This window comes from Hemiscyllium ocellatum, chromosome 1 (genome assembly GCF_020745735.1).
Source record: "Hemiscyllium ocellatum isolate sHemOce1 chromosome 1, sHemOce1.pat.X.cur, whole genome shotgun sequence".
Lineage (NCBI taxonomy): Eukaryota > Metazoa > Chordata > Chondrichthyes > Orectolobiformes > Hemiscylliidae > Hemiscyllium > Hemiscyllium ocellatum.
The window spans coordinates 163,719,794-163,747,633 of NC_083401.1; the positions used below are offsets into that span (position 1 = coordinate 163,719,794).

At 39.5% G+C, this 27,840-nt stretch overlaps 1 protein-coding gene across 1 annotated transcript in view; it reads right to left on the reverse strand.

The window, feature by feature from the left end:
• The window catches only part of lrba (LPS-responsive vesicle trafficking, beach and anchor containing), an 866,835-nt gene that overhangs the window by 645,854 nt on the left and 193,141 nt on the right, over window positions 1–27,840 (reverse strand). The window contains exons 29-30 of the mRNA XM_060827381.1: window positions 27,587–27,755; window positions 24,513–24,954 (exon numbers count right to left, since the gene is read on the reverse strand). Of these exons, the coding sequence (XP_060683364.1) occupies window positions 24,513–24,954; window positions 27,587–27,755 (611 nt within the window). The remainder of the gene's footprint in view (window positions 1–24,512; window positions 24,955–27,586; window positions 27,756–27,840) is intronic.

A 27,840-nucleotide genomic window follows, 5' to 3' on the forward strand; every position in this document is an offset into this window, starting at 1 on the left:
AAACTAATAGAATTATGATCGCTGGTCTCAAAGTGCTCCTGCACTGATACCTTAGTCACCTGCCCTGCTTATTTGCCAAGAGTAGGCCAAGTTTTGCACCTTCTGGAGGTACATCCACATACTGAATCAGAAAACCTTCTTGTACACACTTAACAAATTCCTCTCCATCTAAACCCTTAACACTATGGCAGTCCCAGTATACGCTTGGAAAGTTAAAATCCCCTACCATAACCACCTTACTATTCTTACAGATAACCGAAATCTCCTTACAAATTTGCTTCTCAATTTCCCTCTGACTATTAGAGGGTCTATAATACAATCCCAATAAGGTAATCATTCCTTTCTTATTTGTCAGTTCCATCCAAATAACTTCCCTGGGTGTATTTCCAGGAATATCCTCCCTCAGTACTGTCATAATGTTGTCCCTTCTCAAAGACACCACACCCCCTCCTCTCTTGCATCCCTTTCTACAGCATTTGTATTTGGAGCATGAAACTGCCAGTCCTGTCCATCCCTGAGCCATGGTTCTGTAATTGCTATGATATCCCAGTCGAATGTTCCTCACCATGCCCTGAGTTCATCTGCCTTCCCAGTTCGGCCTCTCGCATTGAAATAAATGCAGTTTAAGTTATCAGTCCTACCTTGTTCTCTGCTTTGTCCCTGCCTGCCCTGACTCGCTTCTTTTCTGAACTGTACCAGTCTCAGATTGATCTCTTTCTTCACTATCTCCTTGGGTTCCAGCTCCCAACCCTGCCCCCCTGCGCCCCCTCCCCCCCTAGTTTAAATCCTCCCGAGCAGCACTCTCAAATCTCCCTGCCAATATATTAGTCCCCTTCCAATTCAGATCCAATCCGTCCTCCTTGTACAGGTCACTTCTGCCCCAGAGGAGATTCCAATGATCCAAAAATGTGAATCCTTCTCCCGTACACCAGTTCCTCAGCCATGCATTCATCTGCTCTATCCTCCTATTCATACCCTCATTAGTTCAGAGCACAGGGAGTAATCCAAATATTTCTACCCTCGAGGACCTCTTTTTTTTAAATTCCTCTCCCTTCAGAATCTCATCCTGTTCTCTTGCGATGGCATTGGTTCCAATGTGGACAATGACCTCCTGCTGGCCCCTCGTCCCCTCGAGAAAATTCTGCACCCTCTCTCAGACATTCTTGATCCTGGCATCAGGAAGACTTTTCACTGCTTGCCACAGAAACATCTGTCTGTGCCTCAGACTAGAGACTCCCCAAACACAATTGATCTCTTGGAACCCCACATACTCCATGTATTACAGCCAGTCTCGATACCAGAAACCTGGCTGTTTGTGCTATATTCCCCTGAGAATCCATCACCCCTACATTTTCCAAAATAGCATACTTGTTTGAAATGGGGATAGTCACAGAAGACTTCTGCCTACCTCTCTACTTTTAACCCATCTATGTCACTGTATCTGCGACTTTTCTCCCTTCCTAAAACTGCCACCCATCATACTCCCCTGCTCTTGTAAATTCCTCTTTGCCTCTAACTGTCACTCCAACCAATCCATTTAATCCGAAAGGATTCTCAACCAACGGTATTTATTGCAGATATAATCCTCAGTAACATGTAAACTCTCCTTAAACTCCTACATCTGACGAGAGCGGCATATCACTTTACTAAGGGCCATTTTTGCTTCTTCGAATCTACAAACCCAGAAAATAGCACCATCTTTTTCTTCTACAAAACATTGCTCCAGGCTAACTTAATACTTACAGGTTATAGTTTTAAGTTTAAGTGGAGAATTGCTTGAATGAGGAGAGATTTCAAAATCCATACAGAAAGGTTGAGGCATTAGAAAAGTATATCAACATGGGTAAAGACAAGTCAAGTGGAACAGCAAGGGACAGAGCATTGAACAATAATAGTGCAAAGAGTAGGGGCCATGCAGAAAGTAGCATTAAAATAATAAAAAATAAAATTACTGACCTAATTGAGAGGAAAATCTGCAATAAGCTAAACTAACTACATTTACATCTAAGTGCCATTACAAAAACATAGCTACAAGGTAACCAAGGTTGGGAACTAGGGTGTGCAAAATTTTCAAAAGATAGGAGGATTGAAAAAGAAGAACAGGTAGCCCATTTTTAATCATATTCCAGTCCATGGATTGAGAATAAAGGATGATATTAGTAGAAAAGGATCTTGGCTTTAAAAAGTCAAGAAATAGAATTAGTGTGGGTGGAGAATAGAAATAGCAAGATCAGAAAATACAGTGAGAATACTTCACAGACTCCCAAGAGGAGTTATGTGCTTGGAGAGAACATTAAACAAAAAAATTATCAAAGGTATTGTGGAAAATAAGTTTGGAGAGTGCTTTTGTAAGCTTCTGAAAGCAATATGTTGTAAAACCACTTAGTGATAAAAGCTATTGTAGATCTAGTATTGTCTAGTATTGACTGATATCACAGTAAAAGATCCACTGGGAATCAGTGATTACAATACAACTGAATCTCAAAAACTTTGAAATCAGATCACTCAAATATACAAAAATCTTTGAGTCAATTACATAGTCATTAGGGGAGATTTCGCTAATATTGGTTGGATAGATAGAATGGTGGTAAACAAAGTTTGAAATATTTAAAGTACCAATTAAAAGTGTTTTAAAAAATTGAAAAATAACTTGGCAAGGAAGGTCTGTTTGTGGTTTCTTCAGGTGATTAGGGATAGGATTTGATTAAAAGATGAGACTTGCAATATTTCAAAGAATTATGATAAGTTTAAGCAATGGGAATATTTTAGAAACCAGCAAAGGGACGCGAAAGACAAATACTGGCTTTGCCAGCAATGACCGCATCCCAGAAGATTAAAAAAGCTGATTAAAAAGGCAAAAACTGAACTCAGTGTTAAATTGAGCAGCAGTAAAAAAGATTTTGTAAGAGCTTCTATCACCTATCACGGTGGTGGTAAAATATAGACCAATGTGGAATAAACAAAACATATTTGGAAAGAAATTTATATCTTTTCAAAGATATGAGAACTAGTCAATCCACTCAGGTATGTAAAGGCCTTACTTTGATTGATAATTTTATGGGAATTTTCGCATGGTGATGAATCTCACCTACAATTGGTAAACCTAACAAAAAAAAACATGGATTACTATGGACCAACTGGACACCATCAAAATATTTTAAGAAAGTAGCCTAGACCCTAACTTTTTCTTATTTCAAAGACAAACGTAAAGTGCTGAGTTCTCGAATCAATTTGATTGGTGAAATTACTTGATGTTAAGCCAATACATAGTTAAAATACAACCATAGAAAGAACAACTTTGAATAACTTAACACTATTAGAAACCTTAACAGGATAACAGATATAGTAACTATTACTAATTGACTGTTCCCATATAGTAAGATTCCATAAACACACCCTTGGCAAAATTCAGAAAATAGATTTGTCTCCAGAGGTAACTCCAGCAACCCAGGTGAAAAACATCAAGAGAAAACTCAGTAGCCAGGAGACATGTACTGCAGCTTCCAACTCTGTTGAGACCCCAACAGCCAATACTTGAAGCATTAAAAAACACTTGAAACCCAGGTCAGTGAGAGCTGGCCACACCCATCCAGGCTGCTTCTATTTTTCCAACTTTAAGAAAAACCCAAGGCCTCACAAGCTGTTTACATTACACAGACCGCTCATCTCCTCTCATTCAATCTCTCTCTAAAAGAAACCAGGACAATATACACCTCTTAAGCCACAGCATTACACAAAACAACCTTATGTTTCAAGCAGCTGCTTATCACAGCAAAAGAGAGCTGGAATTGTGACTGCAGAAGCAAACGCTGAAATATTATTTCAGTTGCTTGAGAAAGTAACAAGCAGTATAGATAAAGGAGAACCAGTGCATGAAATATATTTAGATTTCCAGAAGACTTTTGATAAAGTAGTACATTTGAGTCCAAGTAGTAAGACGCCATGGTGTTGACAGCATTATACTAGCAGGGATAGAGGATTGGCTAACTATTCCAAGACAAAGAGTTGGAATAAAGGGGACATTTTCAGGATGACAACATGTAACAATACAATACCAGAGAACTCAGTGCTGGAGTTACTATTTACAATATAAATTAATGATTTGGATGCTGGAAGCAATATACAAACTCCAAGTTGATGGATGACACATAATAGCTCTTTTGCTTTCAATCATGCAGTCTTATTTTTGCTGACTGGGCCAGGATTTATTGCTTATCTCTAATTGTCTTTGAAGTGGTGGTAGTGAGCTGTCTTCTTGCAGTCCATTTGTTTCAGGTACACTGACAACACCATTAGGGGGTTCCAGGATTTTGACCCAGCAACAGAGAGGAGCAGTGACATATTTTCAAGTCTGGATGGTGAGTCATTTAAAGAGGCAACTTGCAGATGGGTGTGTTCTATTTGTCTGCTGCTCTTGTAGAAAAGAGTGGTTTGAAAGGTGCTGCTTCAGGAGTTTTGGCGAATTGCTGCAGCACATCTTGTAGATGGTACACACTGCTGCTACTGAGTGTTAGTGGTAGAGGAAGTGGATGTTTGTGGATGTGGTGCCAATCAAGCTGGCTGATTGTTTTGTTCTGGATAGTATCAAGCTTGTTAACTATTGCTGCAGCTACACTCATTCAGGCAAGTGGGAAGAATTCCATCTCACTCTTGGACTTGCACCTTGCAGATGGTGGACAGGCTTCGGAAAGTCAGGTGGTGAGTAATTTGCTGCAAGGTTGCTAACCTTTGACCTGCCCTTGAAGACCCACACTTATACAATTAGTACAGTTCAGTTTCTGGTCAATGGTAACTTTTATTTTTACCTATTCACAGGATGTGTACGTTGCTGACTGGGGCAGCATTTATTGCCTACAGTGCACACATTGCTGAGTCTAGAGTCACACGTAAGCCAGACCAGATAAGGATGGCAGACTTCCTTCCCTCATGGATGTTAGTGAGACAAATGGTACTTTCCAACAATTAACAAGCTTCATGATCATCAATGAGACTCCTATGTCAAGATCTTTTTCTTTTACTGAATTTCAAATGCCACCACCCACAACGGTAGGTTTGAACCCAGGTTCCTAGAACATTATCCAGCTCTCTGCATTAATAGGCCAGAATTAATACCACTAAGCCAACTCCTCCCCTTAAACTTCCAGAATGCTGGCTTCTAACAGTTTATTTATATGTCGTCAAATTAGCTGATGGTTGACATCTGATGTTTGGAGACCTCTCCAGAAAACTGAGATCGATCATCCTCTCATCACTTCCAGTTAAAGACAGTTACAAATGACTCAGTTTAATCTTTTGCATTGATATGCTTGATGCGCCCATTAATGAGGATTGAGATATGGACCATCTCCTGTTATGAGTTCTTGAATTGCCCAACAACATTCACAATTCAATATGGAAGGACTGCAGACCTTAGATCTGATCTGATCTGCTGGGTGTGCTTCACATGCTTGACACCTGAATTTTGGGTGCTGTTACCAACATGTCTATCTGCACTCTTCATTGAACTAGTTATTCCACTGGCTTGATGGCAGTGGTACAGTCCATTTAGCATAGTGATCATGTCACATGACACGATGCAACATATTCTTGATATAAATATGGAGCTTGGCCTCCACAAGGACTGTGCATTGGTCACTCTTACTACACTGTCATGAACAGAAGCATCTGCAGCAGGCAAACTGGTAAGGATCATGTCAAGTATGTATTTACCTCGTTGGCTCGTTCCCCACCTTCCACAGGCCCAGTCTAGCAGCTACATCCTTTCAGGCTCAACCAGCTGTCAGTGGTGGTGCTGCTGCTGCTAAGCCACTCTTGGGTGGAGGACATTAAAACATTCCACCCAGAATATATTCTGTGCCTTTGTCAATGTCAGTGCTTCCTCCAAGTGGTGTCCAATATGGAGGAGTACAGAATCAAGACCCGGGGTGAGAAATCAGTGAGAGATTTCCGTGCACTTGTTTGACCTTACACCACGAGACTTCAGGAAGTCCAGAGTCAAATGTTGAGCATTCCTAGGACAGTTCCTGACTCTAAACCACTACACTACCACTTCAGATTCTGAGTGTGCAACTAGGCTAGACTGTCGATCAACTAGTATGAGAGACAGCTCTCTCAAACTTGGCACTACCCCCAAGCCTACATTTGGGGTTGTCATTTCTAACAACTTGGTCAGTGCCAGTTGGCCTGTATAATTTCCTTTTTTCCCTCTCTAGCGGTTGACACAATTGAATGGTTTGCCAACCAGTCAACCATACTGCTGTGGATCTGGAGTCATTTCTAAGTGAGACCATGTCAGGACAACAGTTTCCTTCCTAAAGGACATTAGAGAATCCCTGATTTATCAACATCCAACTAACATGTTATCCCATTCAGGGAGTGTAATTTTAAAGATTTGACTTACAAATAGCAATTTTATATCACCCTGCAATATATTCCATCTCGTATACAAACTGACTTAAGAACAGACTCCAGAACAGAACCTGTTTGTAATGCAGGAACTGCCTGTGTTGAAACAGATGAACCACCAAGTAATAATAGGGAGGGGTGCAAGTACTGAAGATGACACTAGGTGTCCACGCAGACATATAGGTAGATTAAATAAGTAGGCAAAAACTTGGCAGGTGGTACATATTGTTAGAAAATCTGAGGTTTTGCACTTTGGCAGGAAGAATAGAATTTGAGAATATTATATACAATGGGAAAGACTGCAGAAAACTACAGCAAAGTAATTTCTGGGTCCGAATGCATGAATCACATAAAGCAAAGGTCCAAATTCAGCAGACAATTAGGAAAACAAACGGAATATTGGTATTTATTTCAAAGATAATGAAGTGTAAAATAAGGGAGGTCCTGCTAAAACTATGCAAGGTACTAGTCAAACCACACTTGGAAAACAGTAAATGGTTGTGATCCCTGATCGAAGAAAAGATATACTAAATGAAGTAGATTGGGTTTATGCTCCTTAGCGTTTAGAAGACTAAGAGGAGACCTTATTGATACATGACCCTTGGGGGCTTAACAGTAGATGCACAGAGGTTGTTTTCCCTTGTAGAACAGTCTAGGACAAGAGCACATAATCTCAACCGAAGGAGTCACCCACTTAAGACAGAAATAAGGAAGTTTTTTTCTTGAGGGTGGTGACAAGTGATATGGCACCATTATTCAAGAAAGGTGCTGGTGATAAGCCAAGGAACCACAGGTCAGCAAGTCTAATACTGGAGGTGGGGATAAAATTCTGAGGGACAGAATTAATCTTAATTTGAAGCAAGAATTAATAAAGAATAGCCAGCATGCATTTCCCACAGAAAGATGTCTGACAGGTTTGGTTGTCATGATTTGGAGATGCCGGTGTTGGACTGGGGTGTACAAAGTTAAAAATCACACAACATCAGGTTATAGTCCAACAGGTTTAATTGGAAGCACACTAGCTTTCGGAGCGACGCTCCTTCATCAGGTGATAGTGGAGGGCTTGATCGTAACACAGAATTTATTGCAAAAATTTGCAGTGTGATGTAACTGAAATTATACATTGAAAAATCGATCGTCTGTTAAGCCTTTCATCTGCTAGAATACAGTGATAGTTTCACTTCTTTCATGTGTAAATCACAAAACCTTTTTTTTAAAAAGTTGCATTCTCAGGTTAGCTGTTAACAATGGTGATAGCTAGACAATATGCTGAAGGTGTTAGCCCCCTGTGTTCTCTGTCTATGCCATGATGTTTAGATTAATTCTAATCTAAAAAGTGAGATAACAGAGTTTTACATGAATTCATGCAGTTTTTGAGCAAAGTGCAATGTAACACTGCAAGTACAAATTCACCCCACAAAATATGTGTGCGCATGTGGGTCTGTCTGGGGTGGAGGTTGCGAGTGTGTGTGTGTAGCGAGTGCAGAGTGTCTTAAGTCTGTGAGGGGGTGCATGTGTGAGTGTGGGAGTGTGTGTGTCTATAAGGGTGTGTGTGGGTGTCTGTGTGCGCGTCTGTGTGTACCTGTGTGCGTGTGTATGTGAGAGTGTGTGTGTAGTGCAATGGTGATCACCTGTAATGTGACATGAACTCAAGGTCCCGGTTGAGGCCCTCCCAATGGGTACCGAACTTAGCTATCAGCCTCTGCTCGGCCACTTTCCTATGCTGCCTGTCCCGAAGTCCACCTTGGAGGATGGTCACCCGAAGGTCCGAGGCTGAATGATGGTCATCTGTCTCATTCTTGGACACGTGCGTCTCTTGGACACCTCAGCACCACACTCTACCGCAAACCACAGACAACCTCACAATGCTACACTTCTCCAGCTTCCACCCAAAACATATTAAAACAGCCATTCCCTATGGACAAGCCCTACACATACACCGGATTTGCTCAGATGAGGAGGAACGTGACAGACACTTGGAAGTACTCAAGGATGCCCTCACAAGAACGGGGTGCTCAACTCATCGACCGCCAGTACTGATGTGCCGCCGCAAGGAACCGTAATGACCTCCTCAGGAGACAGACAGGGTACCCTTCGTTGTTCAGTACTTCCCAGGGGCTGAAAAATTACGTCATGTTCTTCATGACTTGCAACACATTATCAATGAGGATGAGCACCTCACCAAGATCTTCCCCACACCTCCATTACTTGCCTTTAAACAACCGCCAAACCTCAAACAGATCATTGCTCGTAGCAAACTGCCCGGCTCTCAGGACAACTCCATACAACCCTGTCATGGTGGACGCTGCAAGACGTGTCAGATTGTGGACATAGATACCACTATTACACGTGGGAACACCTCCCACCTTGTACATGGCAGGTACTCATGTGACTCAGCCAACATTGTCTATCTTATACGTTGCAGGCAAGGATGCCTGTAGGTATGGTACATTGGGGAAACCAAGCAAAGGCTACGACAATGGATGAATGGGCACTGCACAACAATCAACAGGCAGGAGGGTTCCCTCCCAGTTGGGGAACACTTCAGTGGTTCAGGACATTCAGCCTCGGACCTTCGGGTGACCATTCTCCAAGGTGGACTTCGGGACAGGCAGCAGAGGAAAGTGGCCGAGCAGAGGCTGATAGCTAAGTTCGGTACCCATAGGGAAGGCCTCAACCCATAGGTTCATGTCACATTACAGGTGATCACCATTGCACTACATACACACGGCCACAGGTACACACAGACGCGCACACAGACACCCACACACACCCTTATAGACACACACATTCCCACATGCACCCCCTCACAGACTTAAGACATTTGTGTGGTCATATTTCTCAGTGAATTCCATAACTGTGAATTCAAGTAATGGCCGTCACCATATCCTGCCTAATTGCAATGTGTTTGGTTTACACGAACAGTGCAAAATTAAGATCGCACTACACTCAGAGACTCTTAGTGAAGAGTTCAAGTAATATTAATAAATTTAATCGCAACATTTTACAGTATTCTTTATATATGCATTTAAAATTAAACAGCAACTACAGCTGTACTGCATCGTAAAATTAAATCTGCATGTAAACAATCGAATTCAAACCTTTTCCATGTATTTTATTTATTTCTCCAATTATTACCCATTGATGAATTAACTAAAATTGATGCAAAACTATGAATAGCCAAATATTTAGGGCAATAGTTAACTTATATACTGGTTATGCTTGAAAAATTGATGCTGTGCAAATTTAATCTGGGGAGAATACACAAGTCAATAAGAAATTCCACGTATGAAATATCACAAGTTGGAATAGTTACTGTTCAAAAAACCACACTCCTGATAACAATATTTCAAAGACAAAGAAATAGACTTCACTGTAGAAGCTACTCTCTTATCAGCAACATTGAAAATTTTAAATAGTTTAAGTTTGTTATCCCAATACTTAACCTGTATGCAAGGAGGATATGGAAACTATACAGGCATTCCAAACTGCATAATTTCAACAAACACCCTCAACTAAAAGGTACATTACGCTATGTACTTCAAAAACAGAACATTTCCAATGAGAATTTTATCGAGTGTAGATTACATGCTTCATCTTACCTAAGGCAATGGAGTCAAATTTTGAGTCTTTGAGAATTTGAGGTCACGTACTCCAATAGCTATGAAAATGAATGATCTTGGAAAATTGTATTTGGGTGGCAAATAATTTAGAATCATTTAAGGAAAGTTATTCATAATTTTTTTTCAAAAATCACTTCAAATACATTAAATACCCATTTAAGAAACCTTAAATGCACGTAATTTTCTAAAAAATAAATTTTACCTCTTTTGGTTCTGAAATTATTTTTATATTGAAATGATTACCCTTGTGTACCCTTATCTGTCCAGCCACTCTCCATTCAGTCTCCTGGTCTGCCACAATGACAAACGAGGCAGATAATCTGTTATGACTGTTTTTGTACCATATACTGTACAGAAATTGCTGGAAACAGGTAATTTTACTGCTTTTCATAATATTGATTTCATGCAAAAAAGAAAAATTGGATTTTGCAGGCAGGTTGCAAGCTATTGGAATTACAACATTATAAATTCAGACATAAACAAATCCTAAGGAACCATTAAGCTAAGTACTCAACTTTTGAGTCACATATTATAATCTGTGCTCTTTTCCAAAAGCCAAAAATGAATAACACTAACTTGTTGGCTACAGTTAAATATATTACTATGAAAGAGTAAACTTATTTGAATTTCTTTGCTGTACCTCTCATAATGACAAATTATTGTAGTTGAGATAGCAAATTAAATTGTTAGCTGAAAATCTTATTTGCTAATCAAAGCAACAATTTTCCACAAGAACTCTTACAACTTGAAGCTAACTCATCTTTTAGATTAAACGTGTGTTGTATGGAGAAAACATACTAACTCTTTTAAATATGCAATTTGGATAACTGCATCCGGTCTTTTCCAGAACATGGGTGGCTGGGTACAAACTTAGCACTTGACAGAAAGACCAGACAAGACACAAGGCTCCATCTAGATAACATCACATACCCAGCACCTATTCACCAATGATGTTCATCTCCACATCAGATAACAAAGAGTTTTGGCGTGGGATTGAACCAACATGTACCTTGTTTAAAAGGCTACAAGAAATAAGAGATTCTGCAGGCAGCACTCACTGAGCTGTTACTGCATGTTTTCCAGCTATGGCTGGCAGTAGATGTTGATAATCCTTAAGATATGAGGAGAGTTTGGATTTCTGACAAGAAATTCCTTAGATAAATGCAGGATCAGAGAGATGTCTTGAAACTCCAACTGATATTGTACGGTCAGGTTACTGAATGAAGTCGCCATTTAATAATGTGTCTTGCCAAACAGACATTAACTTGCTGATTCAACAATTAATGTTTTTGCTGCTAAACAATGAATTAAATCTAAGTCGGATTTCAAATTTTATCTCTGTGCATGCAAGGCTTTTTGCAAGCACATTCAGCCTAATCCTCTATGAACTGTTAACAATTTCTCCATCTCCACTTAAAGAAATCTGTAATTCAAAGCGCCGTAAACATATGTCTATATACAATAAGAGATCATTTTCCAATCGTGATCAATAATTAAAAGATAACCTACTTAATCATAAAACCCGAAACAATTAACTTGTTATTGGTATTTACTAAATTCAAAATGTTCTCTTAAGGACTTAAACAAAGCTAGCCCAGAATTGGAGAACATACGCCACCTTTCCTATTTGGTCTACATTCTTTAAAGACTCACCGATATAACGGAACCATTAGCATGCCTCTCCCAATGTCTTCATTTATTTTCCCTCCCTCAACCCACACTGCCAATTTTCTTGCATACTCTCTCATGAAGACACACACCAATTCTCAGAAATGCTTTCACCCAGGGAGCCACCCAAATAGGTTTCCATCTGTGAACCTGATTTATGCATGCTATTCAATTATAAAGATATTGAACACAAGCCTCTTCACATTCTAAACCAATTTTATTTATCACCAACAGTTACCAATAGGGAACAAGAGTTTGAACTCTTTCTTACTTTCTCTTTTGCTGTCAAACTCTAGTAGGCACAGATCAATATGATGAAAGGTTATTGACCTGAAATACTAACTCTACCTATTTCCTCCTATCTGCAGATGCCATCTGGTTCTCTTTTATTTTGGATTTTTGGCATCTCTATGTCTTTATTTTTATTTATTCTGGGCTGTATTGCTCAGCATACCCACCATCAGGAGGCAAATGCCATTGTTGATTTAGCTACGAAGAAGCAAAAGGTCTTATTTTTAAATCAACCTTGCTTACATTATGGAGCAGGACTTGAACCTGGATTTTCTTACCCAGAGGTAGGATCATCATAACTGCATCACAAAACACTTGGTCGAGAATAAGATGTCAATTATATATTAATTTTGCTTTTGTGTTTAGGTGCTGGACACTAACTGGGGAGACAATTGTGCTTCTAGATATAACAGACCCAAACGGTGATGCTTGAATTAGGAAATTTGCATTTGCAATGCTATCTATTAGTAAAAGCATATATATAGGTAAACATTTTACGCTTTACTACTGGCTTTTTGAAGTAAATCATGGTAATACATGATTATCTAAAAGCAAAACTTAAACTAAGGAAAATGTTTTCAGACATTAAAGTCTGAACGGGCGACATGGTAGCACAGCGGTTAGGACTGTTGCTTCTCAGAGCCATGGTACAGAGTTCAATTCTGGCCTTGGATGACAGTGTGTGTGCACGTTCTCCCTGCATCTGCATGGGTTACCGTTGGGTGCTGTGGTTTCTTCCCACAGTTCAAAGATGTACAGGGTAGACGGATTGATCATACTGAATTGCCCATAGCATCTGGGGATTTGCAGGCTAGCTAGATTAGCCATGAGAAATGTAGGTTTACAAGGTTAGGGTAGGGGTAGGGGTCTGGGTCTAGGTGGGATGCTCTTCAGAGGATGTGCAGGCTCAACTATGGTTAATGCAAGGTTACAGGGATGGAGTGGAATGCTGTTCAGAGGTCGGTGCAAACTGAATGGCCAATTGCTTCTGTCTGCACTGAAGGAATTCTACGATTCTCAACAACTGTTGTGAACAATGACAGTAAACAGTTAGAACACAGAACAGAGAACATAGAAAAATACAGCGCAGTACAGGCCCTTCGGCCCTCGATGTTGCACCGATCCAAGCCCACCTAACCTACACTAGCCCACTTTCCCCCATATGCCTATCCAATGCCTGTTTAAATGCCCATAAAGAGGGGGAGTCCACCACTGTTACTGGCAGGGCATTCCATGAACTCACGACTCGCTGAGTAAAGAATCTACCCCTAACATCTGTCCTATAGCTACCACCCCTTAATTTAAAGTTATGCCCCCTCGTAATATCTGACTCCATACATGGAAAAAGGTTCTCATGGTCAACCCTACCTAAACCCCTAATCATCTTGTACACCTCTATCAAGTCACCCCGAAACCTTCTTTTCTCCAATGAAAACAGCCCCAAGTGCTTTAGCCTTTCCTCATATGATCTTCCTACCATACCAGGCAACATCCTGGTAAACCTCCTCTGCACCCATTCTAGTGCCTCCACATCCTTCCTATAGTATGGAGATCAAAACTGCACACAATACTCCAGATGCGGCCACACCAGAGTCTTATACAACTGCAACATGACCTCAGGACTCCGGAACTCAATTCCTCTACCAATAAAAGCCAGTACGCCATATGCCTTCTTCACAGTACTATTTACCTGGGTGGCAACTTTCAGAGATCTGTGTACATGGACACCAAGATCCCTCTGCTCATCCACACTACCAAGTATCCGACCATTAGCCCAATACTCCATCTTCTTGTTACTCTTACCAAAGTGAATCACGTCACACTTAGCTACATTGAACTCCATTTGCCACCTTTCTGCCCAGCTCTGCAGCTTATCTATATCCCGCTGTAACCTGCCACATCCTTCCTCACTGTCAACAACTCCACCGACTTTCGTATCATCCGCAAACTTGCTCACCCAACCTTCTAGCCCCTCCTCCAGGTCATTTATAAAAATGACAAACAGCAATGGTCCCAAAACAGATCCTTGCGGAATACCGCTGGTAACTGCACTCCAAGATGAACCTTTACCATCAATTACTACCCTCTGTCTTCTTCCAGCCAGCCAATTCCTAATCCAAACCTCCAACTCCCCCTAAATGCCATACCTCCGTATTTTTTGCAGTAGCCTACCATGGGGAATCTTATCAAACGCCTTACTAAAATCCATATGCACCACATCTACCGCTTTACCCTCGTCCACCTCCTTAGTCACCTTCTCAAAGAATTCCATAAGGTTTGTGAGGCACGACCTGCCCTTCACAAAACCATGCTGACTATCCTTGATCGCATTATTCCTATCCAAATGTTCCTAAATCTTATCCCTTACAATTCTCTCTAAGACTCACCGGCCTATAGTTACTAGGGTTATCCCTACTCCCCTTCTTGAACAAGGGAACCACATTTGCTATCCTCCAGTCTTCTGGCACTATTCCTGTAGACAACGAGGACATAAAAATCAAGGCCAATAGCTCTGCAATCTCCACCCTTGCTTCCCAGAGAATCCTAGTTGGGGTACGATTATCCTCCAATTTTCTTAGAGTCTGAAATATGCAACCAGTAGAAGCACAAAGTGGATAAGTAGGCATGAGTTAGGAGTCTACCCAAAAAGAACACAACACATGCCTTCGTTATTCTCACTTCCTTCAAGAAGTAAAATCAGAAATAATGATTTGTGATCAATGTCTATCACTTCAAATAGCAATATAAATTTGAACTTACTATTAACACTTCAGGATGAAACCCATAGGCTTGAATATTTACGAGGAATGGTCACTTTTCTAAAATACAAATACTGAAACAGATTGTGTTAAGCATCTATGAATTTCAAGTTGTAGGTGACTGGATCTGTAGAAGAGTGCAAAAGAATTGGACTGTACTAACATGTCTCATATTGCCAGACAACAACTTTTAACTAGTGTTTGATTCTCAGAGAAAGGCGACACTGGACCAGATGAACAGGGCATTGAAAAAATCTTGGAAAAACGGTCTTTTCATTCAGCTGTCATGGAATGAATGAGATATTCTACAGTGACATAAAAAATAGAAGACTCAATGATTGCCAGATTTCCAAACAGTCCAGACACTGCAAAGAATCATCAATAAAGCAGAAGGTTCCATGACAGACAAAATAAGGATAAAAAGCACCATCAGCAGATCTGTTTTTTCTCTTAAAGCAGAAGACAAAAAAGAAATAAAAGAAATGAGAGAATGAATTCCAGAAGCGCCCAAGAAACAGCTGATTGGATCACACACGAAGAGCCTAAGTATAATTATGCAGCAAACTTCTAAAAGCAAAGAGGCAGTGACATGATAGAGAACTGAGGAAGATAATACTGAATCCAAACAAATTTTACTGAATGAAGAATGCAGGGGCCATGTGTTCCATTAATTGTGAAGCAGTATGAGGTAGTGGTATTTCAAGGGCGTGTAGGAATGTTTGTTTAAAATATTACTTGAATTCCTTACTTGTGAATAATAGGGAATACAAGGGTGATGAAAATCAAACCATTACCGTCAATACTCATGTGAGTCAAATTTTTTAGACTATTTAAAGGTTCAATTTGTCGGGTTGACTATTACACGGGCACTAGTTTTGAGGGACTGAAATTCATGCTGCAGTTTGAAATACTGTATTTTTAGCAGAAGTTGACTTGATCGCTCAGCTAATCTCGAGTAAAGAAGAAAAACACAATGAATTACCATAAAGGAAAAGCAGTAAAAGCAAGAGAAACCAGAATGAATTACTGGTGGGAAATTTTATTTATACTTACTGGTACGAAAATTTAACATGTCAAAGATTCATTGAAATCCTGCAAAATCACACTGTTCAACACGGTCATGGCCTGGTATAATAGCACACTTAAAATGAAACATTTATGAAATTCTGAATACGTAACTGTCTTGAACTTTCCCACTCAATTCTTCCATTTCCCTCCCATTTACTCTCATTTGTTATGAACCTCAACAACATTAACAAATTTGTCGAAGAATGAAAGAAGTATGTTGCTAATATATCTCATTTTTATTCAGATATAATGGCACAATTAAAATGATTAACCTTTTAACAATATTAACTTTTGGATGTATAGTGAACAAAGCGAGATAAGGACCGATAGACTTCGTACTGATCTGAATGAATGAATCAAACTGTGCTGTAGTAAACCAAATGGGCTTAGTAGAGTTATGAATGAATGAATAGAGACACAATATGGTAAACGAACAGTGATAAGTAGAGATACCAGTATGAATGAATGAATGCAATTTCATTTAAGTGGGTTAATGGAGACATGCAGTTTCCTTTGTAAGAGGTTTATAATGCAATATAGTAGGGTCAACTTTTACACGAGAAAAGACAAGATTTTTTTGGCCACAATTAAGGGGTTGACTTTTACCTAATGTCAACTTTCACATGAGTATATACAGTACTTTCTTTAGGTTTGTGATGACAACATGTTGAGGCTACCAGAGTTGTAATCCATGTAAGATTGTTGGAGCAAGCCACTTAACTGTTACTAATCCATCTCTAGGTGAAATATCTATGTCACTTAGTAACCCTTAGCACAAATGAAAATTGACGTTGAGCATGGTCAGATCTAAAATTCATGGGGTGGGGGTAGCAGAAGAATCTGCCTCTGAAACCACCAAACACCTCAGCAAATTCAAACAAGGGGCAACCAATCAAGGAAAAACCATCCCTGTAAGTAGAATTGGTGAAGTTGGTACACACTGGACCTTCCTGCACTCTCAGTTTCATCAGCTATCAACAAACACAGAAGAGAAACAACCCATGATTAGCGGAGCAGCAAGTAGTTCGGACAATGAATGGTAACAGTCCCTTGAAAAGATGAAGCCACTTTTTGTGGGCAAGTGTGGGGACAGTAGCTTTTGCCATGGGCCACTTAAAATACCTTTACGGAGTCTACAAGGGGTAGGGTATCCTGCAGAGTCCTTGGAGCTGTGAATGGGTTGAAAGAGGTGGTGGTGGTGGGTGTGCCAGAGAAGGTGACACTGTACAAGGTTAGGGGTGAGGAGGAGTCTGCAGGAGGTTTCGAGATAGGAGAGGGCCACAAGACAGGGGTGAGGAAAGGAGAGGGCTGTAAAATGGGTGCTGGGAGCGGAGGGCCACAAGTCAGCTGGACTTAAAAGACTGCAAGAGAAATGCGAAGGGGGTTGAGGCGGAGAAGGCCACAAGATGAGTAGAAGCGAGAGAAGGAGAAGGCTGCAACAGCAGAGGAAGAGAAGGCTCCAAACATTTTCCTTTGCTTGGAGTTTTGGGGTTGCAGTTGAAAAAGGAGTGCAGAGGAAGTGGAGGCAGTAAAACTGATGAAGCAAAGAATAGGCCACAAGAGAAACGGGGGAATGATGACTGCCAAAACGTGGAGAATTTTTTTTTAATAAGTGCTGTCAAAAAAATAAGTCTAACTGGAAACCAAGAAAAACTCGAAATCACTTAAGTAACATTGACATTGCAAAGGATTGTGGAATTTCGAGTTTAAGGTTGCATGAATTCAGGGCTGCTTTGTCTCATGTGATAGTGCACTGGAAATCAAGATCCACTAATCCCAGAGTGTTCACACAAGTTAAAAAACTTTTACCCAATTTCTCTTCCTTTCAGACTCAGGTTGAAAGGAAAGCACATGTAATTCTACAAGTTAAAACTCCTTTTACAAAGTCCTTTTACAAAATTTCCCGTATACAAACACAAACAAAAAAATGTCATGAATAAAGGGCAAAACTGGGAAGTCAGCTCAATGGTCCATGTTCACAGAGTTCACTGAGTTGACCCTTTACCATTTCCATGTACTTTCACTTACTTGTAAGAGGAACTGGGAGACTGATTGGTTAAAAGCCACAAGCACAGCAACTGATGAGGGAAATAAACTTGATTTTTTTCAGGCCAGAATACTTAAAGCAGCAGAGAAAGTGCAGCCCCTTCATTTTTTGGAAGTTCAGTTGCTTCTGCTCAAGCATTCACACCAACACACTGTTCAGCTATCAGGGAGACAATCACATAGTTACTGGTGCACAGTAGGCCTTTGTCATGAACAGCTGGTCACCATTCTCCTGATCAATTGGCAATGTGTTTCTGGCCAAATCTCCAATTGTACACATCCATCAACTCCCGCTCATCTCTAATGAGATTTTCCCCACTGTTTGAACAAACACTAGTGTAAAGATCACTACCAATAGTGTCAGGTAACTTTCTTTCCAAAGGATGCAGCAATGCTTTCCACAATCGCTGGCTTCCAAATCTGTCCTTTTCCCATTTCAGTCCACATTCAAAAATACAGGAAAAATGTTAAGGTCTTTACACTACTACATGGAGAAAAATGTAGTGGATGCTATTGGTGTCATTTAACCTAGTGATGCATTTTTTAAAAATGTAGTAACTGCATAGCTAAAATGTTCTAGCTATGTGCATATACAATAGAAATGCATTAGGTCTGACCTCATCAGTTTGCAAAAGTTGTGTTTTGGTTTTTTTTACATATGTTGGATATAGTTACTTTTAAAAGAACTTTGCTTGTTAATCTGCACCTGCAGCGCCAATTTTAATATTATGATATCTTGGACAGTAATATCTTCCATATGAATTATGATATTAACTGGAGATACTGACAATTCAAATTCCAGAATAAAATTATGGCCTCTCAAGCCAGGTTTGGGACTGCTAAATTACTTTTAGCAAAGGAATATCAAAGCTTTTTACACAAAAAAGTCTATTTTGCACCAAGTAAAAAGCTATCTTCAAAGGTCTTGTTACAAATATCAGAAATGAAAATTCCGTTTTATCCTCAACAACAATCTTACCTCTCAACCCTATGAAGGGTCACCCCACTTGCACTTTTGAAGTTCCTTGTTCAGTAGGCACTGCTGTTAGATATGGCTTATTTCCATAAAACTTCTGCATTCACTAAATGCTACTATAGAACATCAGAACTAAGAGCAGGAGTTGGCAATTCAACCCCTCAAGCCTGCTCTTCCATTTAATATGATCCTGGCTTATCTCAGCTCAGCCTCAACTCTTCTTTCATACCCACTCTCCATAACACTTCAACCCTAAAATAACTCCACAGAGCTTCTACAATCACTTCAAACCCATTACTACTTAAAAGTCTGTTTATTCCCTCCTTAAGTTTACTTAATATATTATCTGCAATGCAGTTTAGCAGTCTCCAAAACAGTCACGGCTGAAGAAAATAAGTCCTGAGTTGATTAGAAGTTAGGAAGAATAAAAAGTCCAGAAACAGAATGTTTTCAGGTATTAGAGAAAATACCATACAATACATCTGTTAAATGAAGGAGTTTAAAGAACACATGTTCAGGAGAAAGTGGACTAAGTCAACAATTTGTTGTCAGGGTCTCATGAAGTTTTGGTAACTAAAGAAATTCAATAATTGGCATTAATTGCAATTGGAATAGAGTATAAGCATAGGAAAATACTTTGTACTTTGGGGATAGTGAATTCCATAGACTCATGCTCCTTTCAGAGAAGCAATTCCTCTCCTTTTCAGTTTTAAACTTGCTATCTCTTATCCTAATTGCTCTAGATTGCCCCACATGAGAAAACATCCCTTCTACACGTATTTTTGGCAAAACCTTTAGCATCATGTATATTCCAATTTGACCCACTCTCAATCTTCTAAACTCCAGAAAATATGGATCTAAAATGCTCAATCTTTCATCATAAATCAATCTCTGGAGTCAATCTTGTGAACACCCTCTGAATTTACTCCAATACAACTACATCCCTCCTCAAGTAAAGGACTGCTCCTACATTCTATCCCATTAACAATAAATGCCAAATGTTGATTTTCTTTAGCTAATGCATCCTCATGGGACCTGACAACAAACTGCAAATTTAGCCCACTTACTCCAGAACACTTATTTTTAAACCCATGCATTTAATAGATGTGTTATAAAATGGTTTCTCTGATATGTGAAAACCTTATGTTTCCAGACCTTTTTTCCTTACTAACTTCCACTCAGTCAGGATTTATTTTCTTCAGCCATGATCACTTGGGAGACTGCTAAACTGCACTGCAGATGATACAGAACTTCTCCTCTCTAAGTGACCCGCTTCCCTCTGAAAGAAAACAGCCACTCACTGACCTTCTTGCGAATTTGTTTTTATTAAAAGCCTCATTTAACATAAACAACTTACCAGAAAATGCATCACTATTCTTAGTACTCAAAAATGAAACTAAACTTCTAATTTTAACATCCCCAATATAAAAATACAAATAAAAATTCAAGCTGTACATGGTTCAGTCTAATTTGGACAGAATGCATGTTTCCAAGTAATAATATAATAAGCCTTAATAAGTTCATTGGAGAGCTAATAATTGAGGATATTGGTGAATTATTCCAATTCTGCTTCTGTGAAGTCCAAGTGTGTCAACACAAACACCAAAGTTGTTGTCACTCAGATTGCATCATCTAATAAATGAGCAACAAAAACATGAAAGGAGTCCCAAAAACCAAAATACAGTCCTTTAAAATAAAAAATAGGAACAGCAGGGGAAAATACTGTGCCCTTGCACACAAGAGCTTTGTCTATTTTGTAAACTCAATTGATCTGTAGTTTACCCAGTCAGATTATCATTATGTTTCCTTAGTAGGAGTAAAGTTGCTGAGTCTTTTAGCAATGGGCTTTTGGAAAAGTGGCTCATGACAACCAATAAAATGTTTCAAGAGATTTTAGTCATTCAATCAAATTATAAACCAATAATTACTCTGGAACAAGTGATTCATGCAAATAATTATTTGCAAAAAATTAGAAGAAGATATCATCCCTATTATTTGGACGGTGTGAAATTCCAAATGATATTGTGATTATATTTAAGTCTAGAATATTCTGCAATTACTTCTTTTCTGCTGAATATTTGAACACTTTACACACAAGGAGACAAGTTTTCATTAAACTTAGGTCTGAGAAACAAAAAAATCTGTACATGACTGAGGCACCATTGTTAGACCATCTGGGACACACTTAGTCATGGAGTCATACAGCATGGAAACAGATCCTTCAGTCCAACTCGTCCAGGCTGTATCAGACATCCCAATCGGATCCAAGTGCATTTGCCAGCATTTGGCCCGTATACCTCGAAACACTTACTATTCATCTGGCTATCCAAATGCCTTTTAAAATGTAGTAATTGTACCTGCCTCCACTTCCTCTGGCAGCTCATTTCAGACATGCACCACCCTGCACGAAAGTGTTACCCTTCAGGTCCTTTTTAAATCATTCTCCTCTTACCCTCTCACCTTAAAACCTATGCCGCTAATTTTGGACTCCTGCACTCTAGGAAAAAGATTATGTACCCTATCTATGCTCCTCATGATTTCTAAACCTCTAGAAGGTCACCCCTCAGCTTCTGATGCCCCAGGGAAAAAAGACCTCTCTGCATAACTCCAACCCTCGAGTCGCAGCAAGACCCTTGTAAATCTCTTCTGTACCTTCTCAAGTTCAATAACTTCCTTCCTATAGGAGGGCGACTAGAATTATATACAACATTCCAAAAGCGGCTTCACCAATGTCCTGACCAGCCACAACCCAATTCCTATACTCAGTGCACTGACCAATGAAAGCAACCATACCAAACACTTTCTTCACAACCCTGTCTACCTGCAACTCCACTCTCAAGGAACTACGTACCTGCACCCCAAGACTCTTTATTCAGCAACACACCCAGGGCCCGAACATTAATTGATAAAGACAGTCCCAGCTCATTCAGCCTCTCCCTCTAGCTCAAACCCTCCAATCCTAGCAACATCCTTAAAAATCTTTTCTGAACCCTTTTCAAGTCTCACAACATCCTTCCTACAGGAGGGAGACCAAAACTGCACACAAAAGTGTGCCTAACCAATGTCTTGTACATCCACAAAATGATCGCCCAACTCCTATACAAAATAAATGGAAAGCATACCAAATGCATTCATCACTATCCTATCTACCTGCGACTCCACTGTAGACGATGGTGGGAGTCCAGCTGATCCCGAAAAATTCAAATCTCCAAGCCTTAAGTTTTCATTATATCAGTACTTGGAAACGAGGATGGTGGAAGTTGGCGCAGGGGGAGAAAAATGAGACTGAGACAGAGCAAATGAAGCAAAGGAGGAAAATATTTAGAGTCATATAGATGTACACAGAACAGAAACAGATTCTGCGGCCCAACCCATCCATGCCAACCAAATATCCCAACCTAATCTAGTCCCATTTGCCAGCACCCAGCCCATATCCCTCTAAACCCTTCCTATTCATATACCTATCCAGATGCCTTTTAAATGTTGCAATTGTATGAGCATTCACCACTTCCTCTGGCAGCTCATTCAATACATGCACCACCCTCTTTGTGAAAACGTTGCCCTTTAAATCTCTTTTATATCTTTCCCCTCTCACCCTAAACCTCTGCCCTCTAGTTCTGGACTCGCCCACCCCAGGGAAAAGACTTTGTCTATTTATCCTATCCATGCCAGTCATGATTTTATAAACCTCGATAAAGTCACCCCTCAGCCTCAGATGCTCCAGGGAAAACATCTGACATTTCCTATTTCTTTCTAGACCATGACCCTATCACTGAACTTAACTGGTAATTTCCTGACTGTTGCCAAGCACCAAGTCTCTCATTTATGTAGTATCCTTTACAAACCCCTGAAAACCAAAAGGTAATCCTCAAGAAAATCTCAAAAGAAGTTTTAACACTATTGTTTTATCATAACTTGTTATGAAAGTAATTCATCATTCCAAATTACATTATGATGCAAACCTAAACCCACACTATCATACTTAAGTAACAAATATTTTGTAATAATTATCAGGGTGAGCAATTGCAAAATAACTTCTGCATATTCTACAGCATTCCTATTTTGCAGGAAGAATCAATGAATCCCTGCAGTGTGCAAACAGGGCATTCAGCCCATTGAGTCCACACCAACCGTCCAAAGAGCATCCCACCCCTACATTTCCCATCATTAATCCTCTTAACTTTGGCTAATCCTCCTAACCTGCACCTTTTTGGACCAAAGGAGAAAACCAGAGCACCCAGAGGAAACCCATGCTGACACAGGGAAGATTTGCAAACTCCACACAAACAGTTGCCTGAGGGTGGAATTGAACCCGGTTCCCTGGCGCTGTGAGGCAGTGTAAACCACTGAGCCATCGTGCCGCTCAACAAGATATTGGTGCAGACATTTCAATTCAAATATTGAGGGTCTTAGCTGTTCAAATGGCTGTTCAGGTCAAATGGTGCATGAGCAACTAAAATTCATCTGGAGCATACTACCTACATAAAGATTGGTGATCTAATTTGGACCTTAACCACTGCATTACAGATCAATTCATCACAGAAACAAAATGTTAAAGTAGTAGTAGTCTATTTGGTCCAGTATGCTTACTAGTTATTCAATTACTCCCAAACTGACCACTGCCCTGGGACTATTTCTTCAATGATATACCCAATTCATTATTACAATTTAGTACTCAGCACACTACATAAAAAATAATTCAATTCCCTGCAACATTTTTTGCCAATTATCTAGATTTTCTTTTAAAAATAGAGACTTTTCTTTACTCCACCAAGGCCCTTCATAAATTTAAATATATATATTAATTCTCTGCTTAAAATTCTCTTTTTTAAGGAGGGCATTCACAGATTCTCTTAATTTCTCCAAAAATCTAGAAGTCCTCCATCGCATTACAGTTACAAATCTTATTGTTAAACAAAAAATGTACGTATCCTTCACAGTTTAGTTACTTGATCAAGGAACTCTGAAAATTGAAGCAAGCCTATCAGTTTTAGCCTTCTGCTGAGATGTATACAACATTTTAAACATTCTGCACCTGTAAGAAAGTAGACTGTGGTGCATTAATCACATGTACAGATTTTTGTCCTATGGTATTACTCATACAAAACTAGGAGAGATAATATTTTGTTCATTCATCTAATAGATTGAAATTGACTTTTAAATCCTCTCTATTACTTTTGTAATGTACCTCACTGTAAACTGCTCCAATCCTTCTATGTTTTCATTATTCCTGTACAAGGCTTTTGGGAGGGTGTTTGGGGGAAACAGAGATAACGAATTGCAGCTCAGTTCGAGACAGGAGTATACTGTGAATGAAAGTACTGGGCACAATGCAAAATAAAGTCGTTGCCAGTCACTTTTGACCCCAAATTTGAATAGGATAATGTGCAGGTGAGCTGAAGTATCCTTGTGCTCTTGTTTCTTCCTTCTTCATTTACACTGCAGATTGGTCTGGTTGCACTAATCAACCCAGTGTGCACAAAGTGGAAAAACTGGAATACATTAAACCACTATTGAAAGACAAGAATCAAATACCACTACACTACAATAACACTGCCAAGATCAGGCTCCTTAAAACTGTTTGCGCATGCACAATAAGCAAAAATGTAGTCAGGAATATAAATTTATCTTCAGTGAAAAATTAAGATATAAAAAGTGGGAAATCTGTATATTTACCTGTCAAAAGAACGAAATTGTACAGATGATTCTCCTGCTGCATCTCCAATAACTCCTAAAAAGGTTGGCCCTATTAATGTCATATCTGCTTCAAGGCTATCTGCAGGTGTGTTCACCAGACTTCGTAGGATTTCCTTCACATTGACATTTTTGCTTTGGGACCTAGATGGTATAGAACATGTAGTCTTGCTTTCAGAATCACTTCCAATTTCATCTTTACTTTCCTGTGACTGTGATTTTTTCACCTCTGAGGAAAGGGTTGACAATAGTTCACTCATTGCATCTGGACCAGTACTGACAACCTCAGACATCGTCTCATTCCCAGCTGCCAACTCAGTGAGTGAACTTAAAGCCTGGTCTTCTCCGATACCAGAGTCTCTTCGAATTGGAGCATGTGGGGCATCATCACTTGCCACTGGAACAGCTGTGGCTGATGAACCTTCTGTACATCAGCAGAGAAACAGATTTTAATAATCAACTTAAATATGGTTATGATTTGCTACATAACACAAATAATTTATTACATAATATATTATATATGATTTGGAAATTAATGTTCAACCAATATTTTAATTTAAAGGTTTTTTTTTAAAAAACACTATATCAGATTCCGCCTGATCCAGCATTTTCTTTTTTTTAAAATTCAACGACTTTGATTTTGACCACACAACCACTACCCAACCCCAGTCTCCAGCAGACAAGCACTGCAAAATGAGTGGTTAACATCCTTGTGATGACTGTTGATACCAAACTGAGCTTCTGATCTCTCATTCATGACATCATTACCACTGCCCATCTCTAACTCTGTAAAATTGGTCAACGTCAACTCAATTCAATTGCTGCTGAAACTCTTATTCACGTTTCCATTACTCTAACTGGACTATTCCAATGTATTCCTGGTTGATCACACTCATTCTACACTCTTTAAAAATTAGATAATCCAAACTTCTGCTGCCTGTGTATTATCTTACATGAAGTGATGTTCCTCTATTACCACATATGAGTTAGCCTACATGGATTCCATATCAGCTTTCAAACTATCCCTGTTTTTGTATTCTGTCATGGCCTAGCTTCTGCGTCTAAAATTTCCTCCTGCCTCAACTTTCCAAGATCTCTGCACTCATTTAAATTTACCTCTTTAGCATCTTCCTTCTGCCCAATTTAATTAACCCAATATTGGCAGTCATATCTTCAGCTGTCTGTCCAGTAGCATGGAAATTCTATCAGTATACTTCTCTGCTTCATGCTTACGAATGCCTAATATCTATTATTTGCAAAGTCTGTTCTGAAACAATTGGGTGATTTTGAGTATCACTGAATGTTTTAATTTTACAGTGTTGCAAATCCATGATTAGGGAGGCTAATTTGGTTTGGACTGCTGTCCATGTGTCATAACAACAGGTAATGCTTATTTAATGTAGACCTGTTAATAGTATTTCAGTTGGACCTTTTTTATTGGGGGTGGGTAAGGGGAGAGAGCCTATTTCTTTGATTTAAACTGATAGCTCCAGTTTTACACAGTGTGTCACCATTTTACCCATGTAAATCTTGACATCAGATGATTCTGACAGCAACTCCTGATCTTAATTTACTCATCATTAGATACACACATGCAGGTTAATGTCAAAGACCCAGGCTGAATTCTGGTGTTAATATTATTCCTGCTGGTTTTGGGCAGAAACAGTACATATAAACTCAATTTAGACCTTCAAATTAAAATTGCACAGGGCTCATTCAAAAGGATCAATGAAGATATCCCACATGGGATCAAAAAGTCAGTTATTTTTAGTACATTGTCAACTAAGTATTTCTACAGCAGAATGGGAACCCCAGTAATTATAATGCACATGATTGTATAAATAATGTTACACATGTTGATATTAATTTGCATTAGTGAATCACTGAATACCATTGGTTCAGGGCTGCAACTTCAGTAACAAATTGAGTAATACTGTGTTCTTAATCCCGGGTTAAATTTTTCAACTGGATGTAAATTTATCTAACGGTCAGTGATTTATTTTATATTGTAATTCATTTCAGCTAGGAAGGCACAGTGTTACCTACACAGTCTGTTCTGATATAATACAATAGTTCCATTCCTGCGCAATCCCATGTTAAGAAAATCACAAAATAGCAGCACCATTTAAACTAATAGGACCAGAATCACATTATACCCAACATAGGTAATGAAAGTTCACATTTACAAATAATGGTTTAAATTCTTCAACTGCATTATAGCCAATTCGCATTGAAGAAATGCACACTGTAGCAGAACCAACTGTACATACGGTATAGTACTGTAACATGTATGTTAGTTCTTCTGGGCGAGAAGAGCTCAAAAGGAATGTCACAGAGTCATACAGCATGAAAACAGATCCATCGGTCCAAAGTGGTTTCCTAAACTGAACTAGTCTCATTTGTCTGTTCTTGGCCCATATCCCTCTAAACCTTTCCTGTCCATATACCTGTCCAAATGCCTTTTAAATGCTGCAATTGCACTCGTCTCAACCACTTCCTCTGGCAGCTCATTCCATATACACACTACCCTCTCTGTGTGAAAATTTAACTCTGGCTTTAGCATCAAACCCTATGGGAATCCATAATTCACTGTAATTTCCCTTGAAGTAGCATTTAGAGTCACAGAGTCAGAGAGATGTACAGCACAGAAACAGACCCTTTATTCAGTCCAACCCATCCATGCTGACCAGATATCCCAACCCAATCGAGTCCCATCGAGCCGGCCTATATCCCTCCAAACCCTTCATATTCATATGCCCACGCAGATGCCTTTTAAATGTTGCAATTATACCAGCCTCTACCAGTTCCTCTGGCATTCCACACATGCACTGCCCTCTGCGTGAAAAAGTTGCCCCTTAGCTCTCTTTTATATCTTTCTCCTCTCACCCTAAACCTATGCTCTCTAGGTCGGAACTCCCCCACCCCAGGGAAAAGACCTTGTCTGTTTACCCTATACATGCCCCTCATGATTACATAAGGAACAGAAACAATGGTAAACGAGGACACACATTTTAACAATATAAAAGTATACAACAAGATGTATTAATAAATCAAACCTGTGGTTGATGTAGTCCCATCTGTATTCTCAGTGCTTCTGACAGACTGACTACGAGACAGTTTTCTGTCCTTCTGAGGTTCTAGAATTTCCCTATATTTTGACACCATCAATACAGAAATGAAATACACCACAGCCAAGGCTAGAAACTGGGCCTGTTTGCTGTCCTCCTGTAGAATTAAAATAATTTAAATATAGTGCTGTTGTTCATGGATCACTTTAAGTACACAAAAGTTAAGAAAAATTATTGTGTCA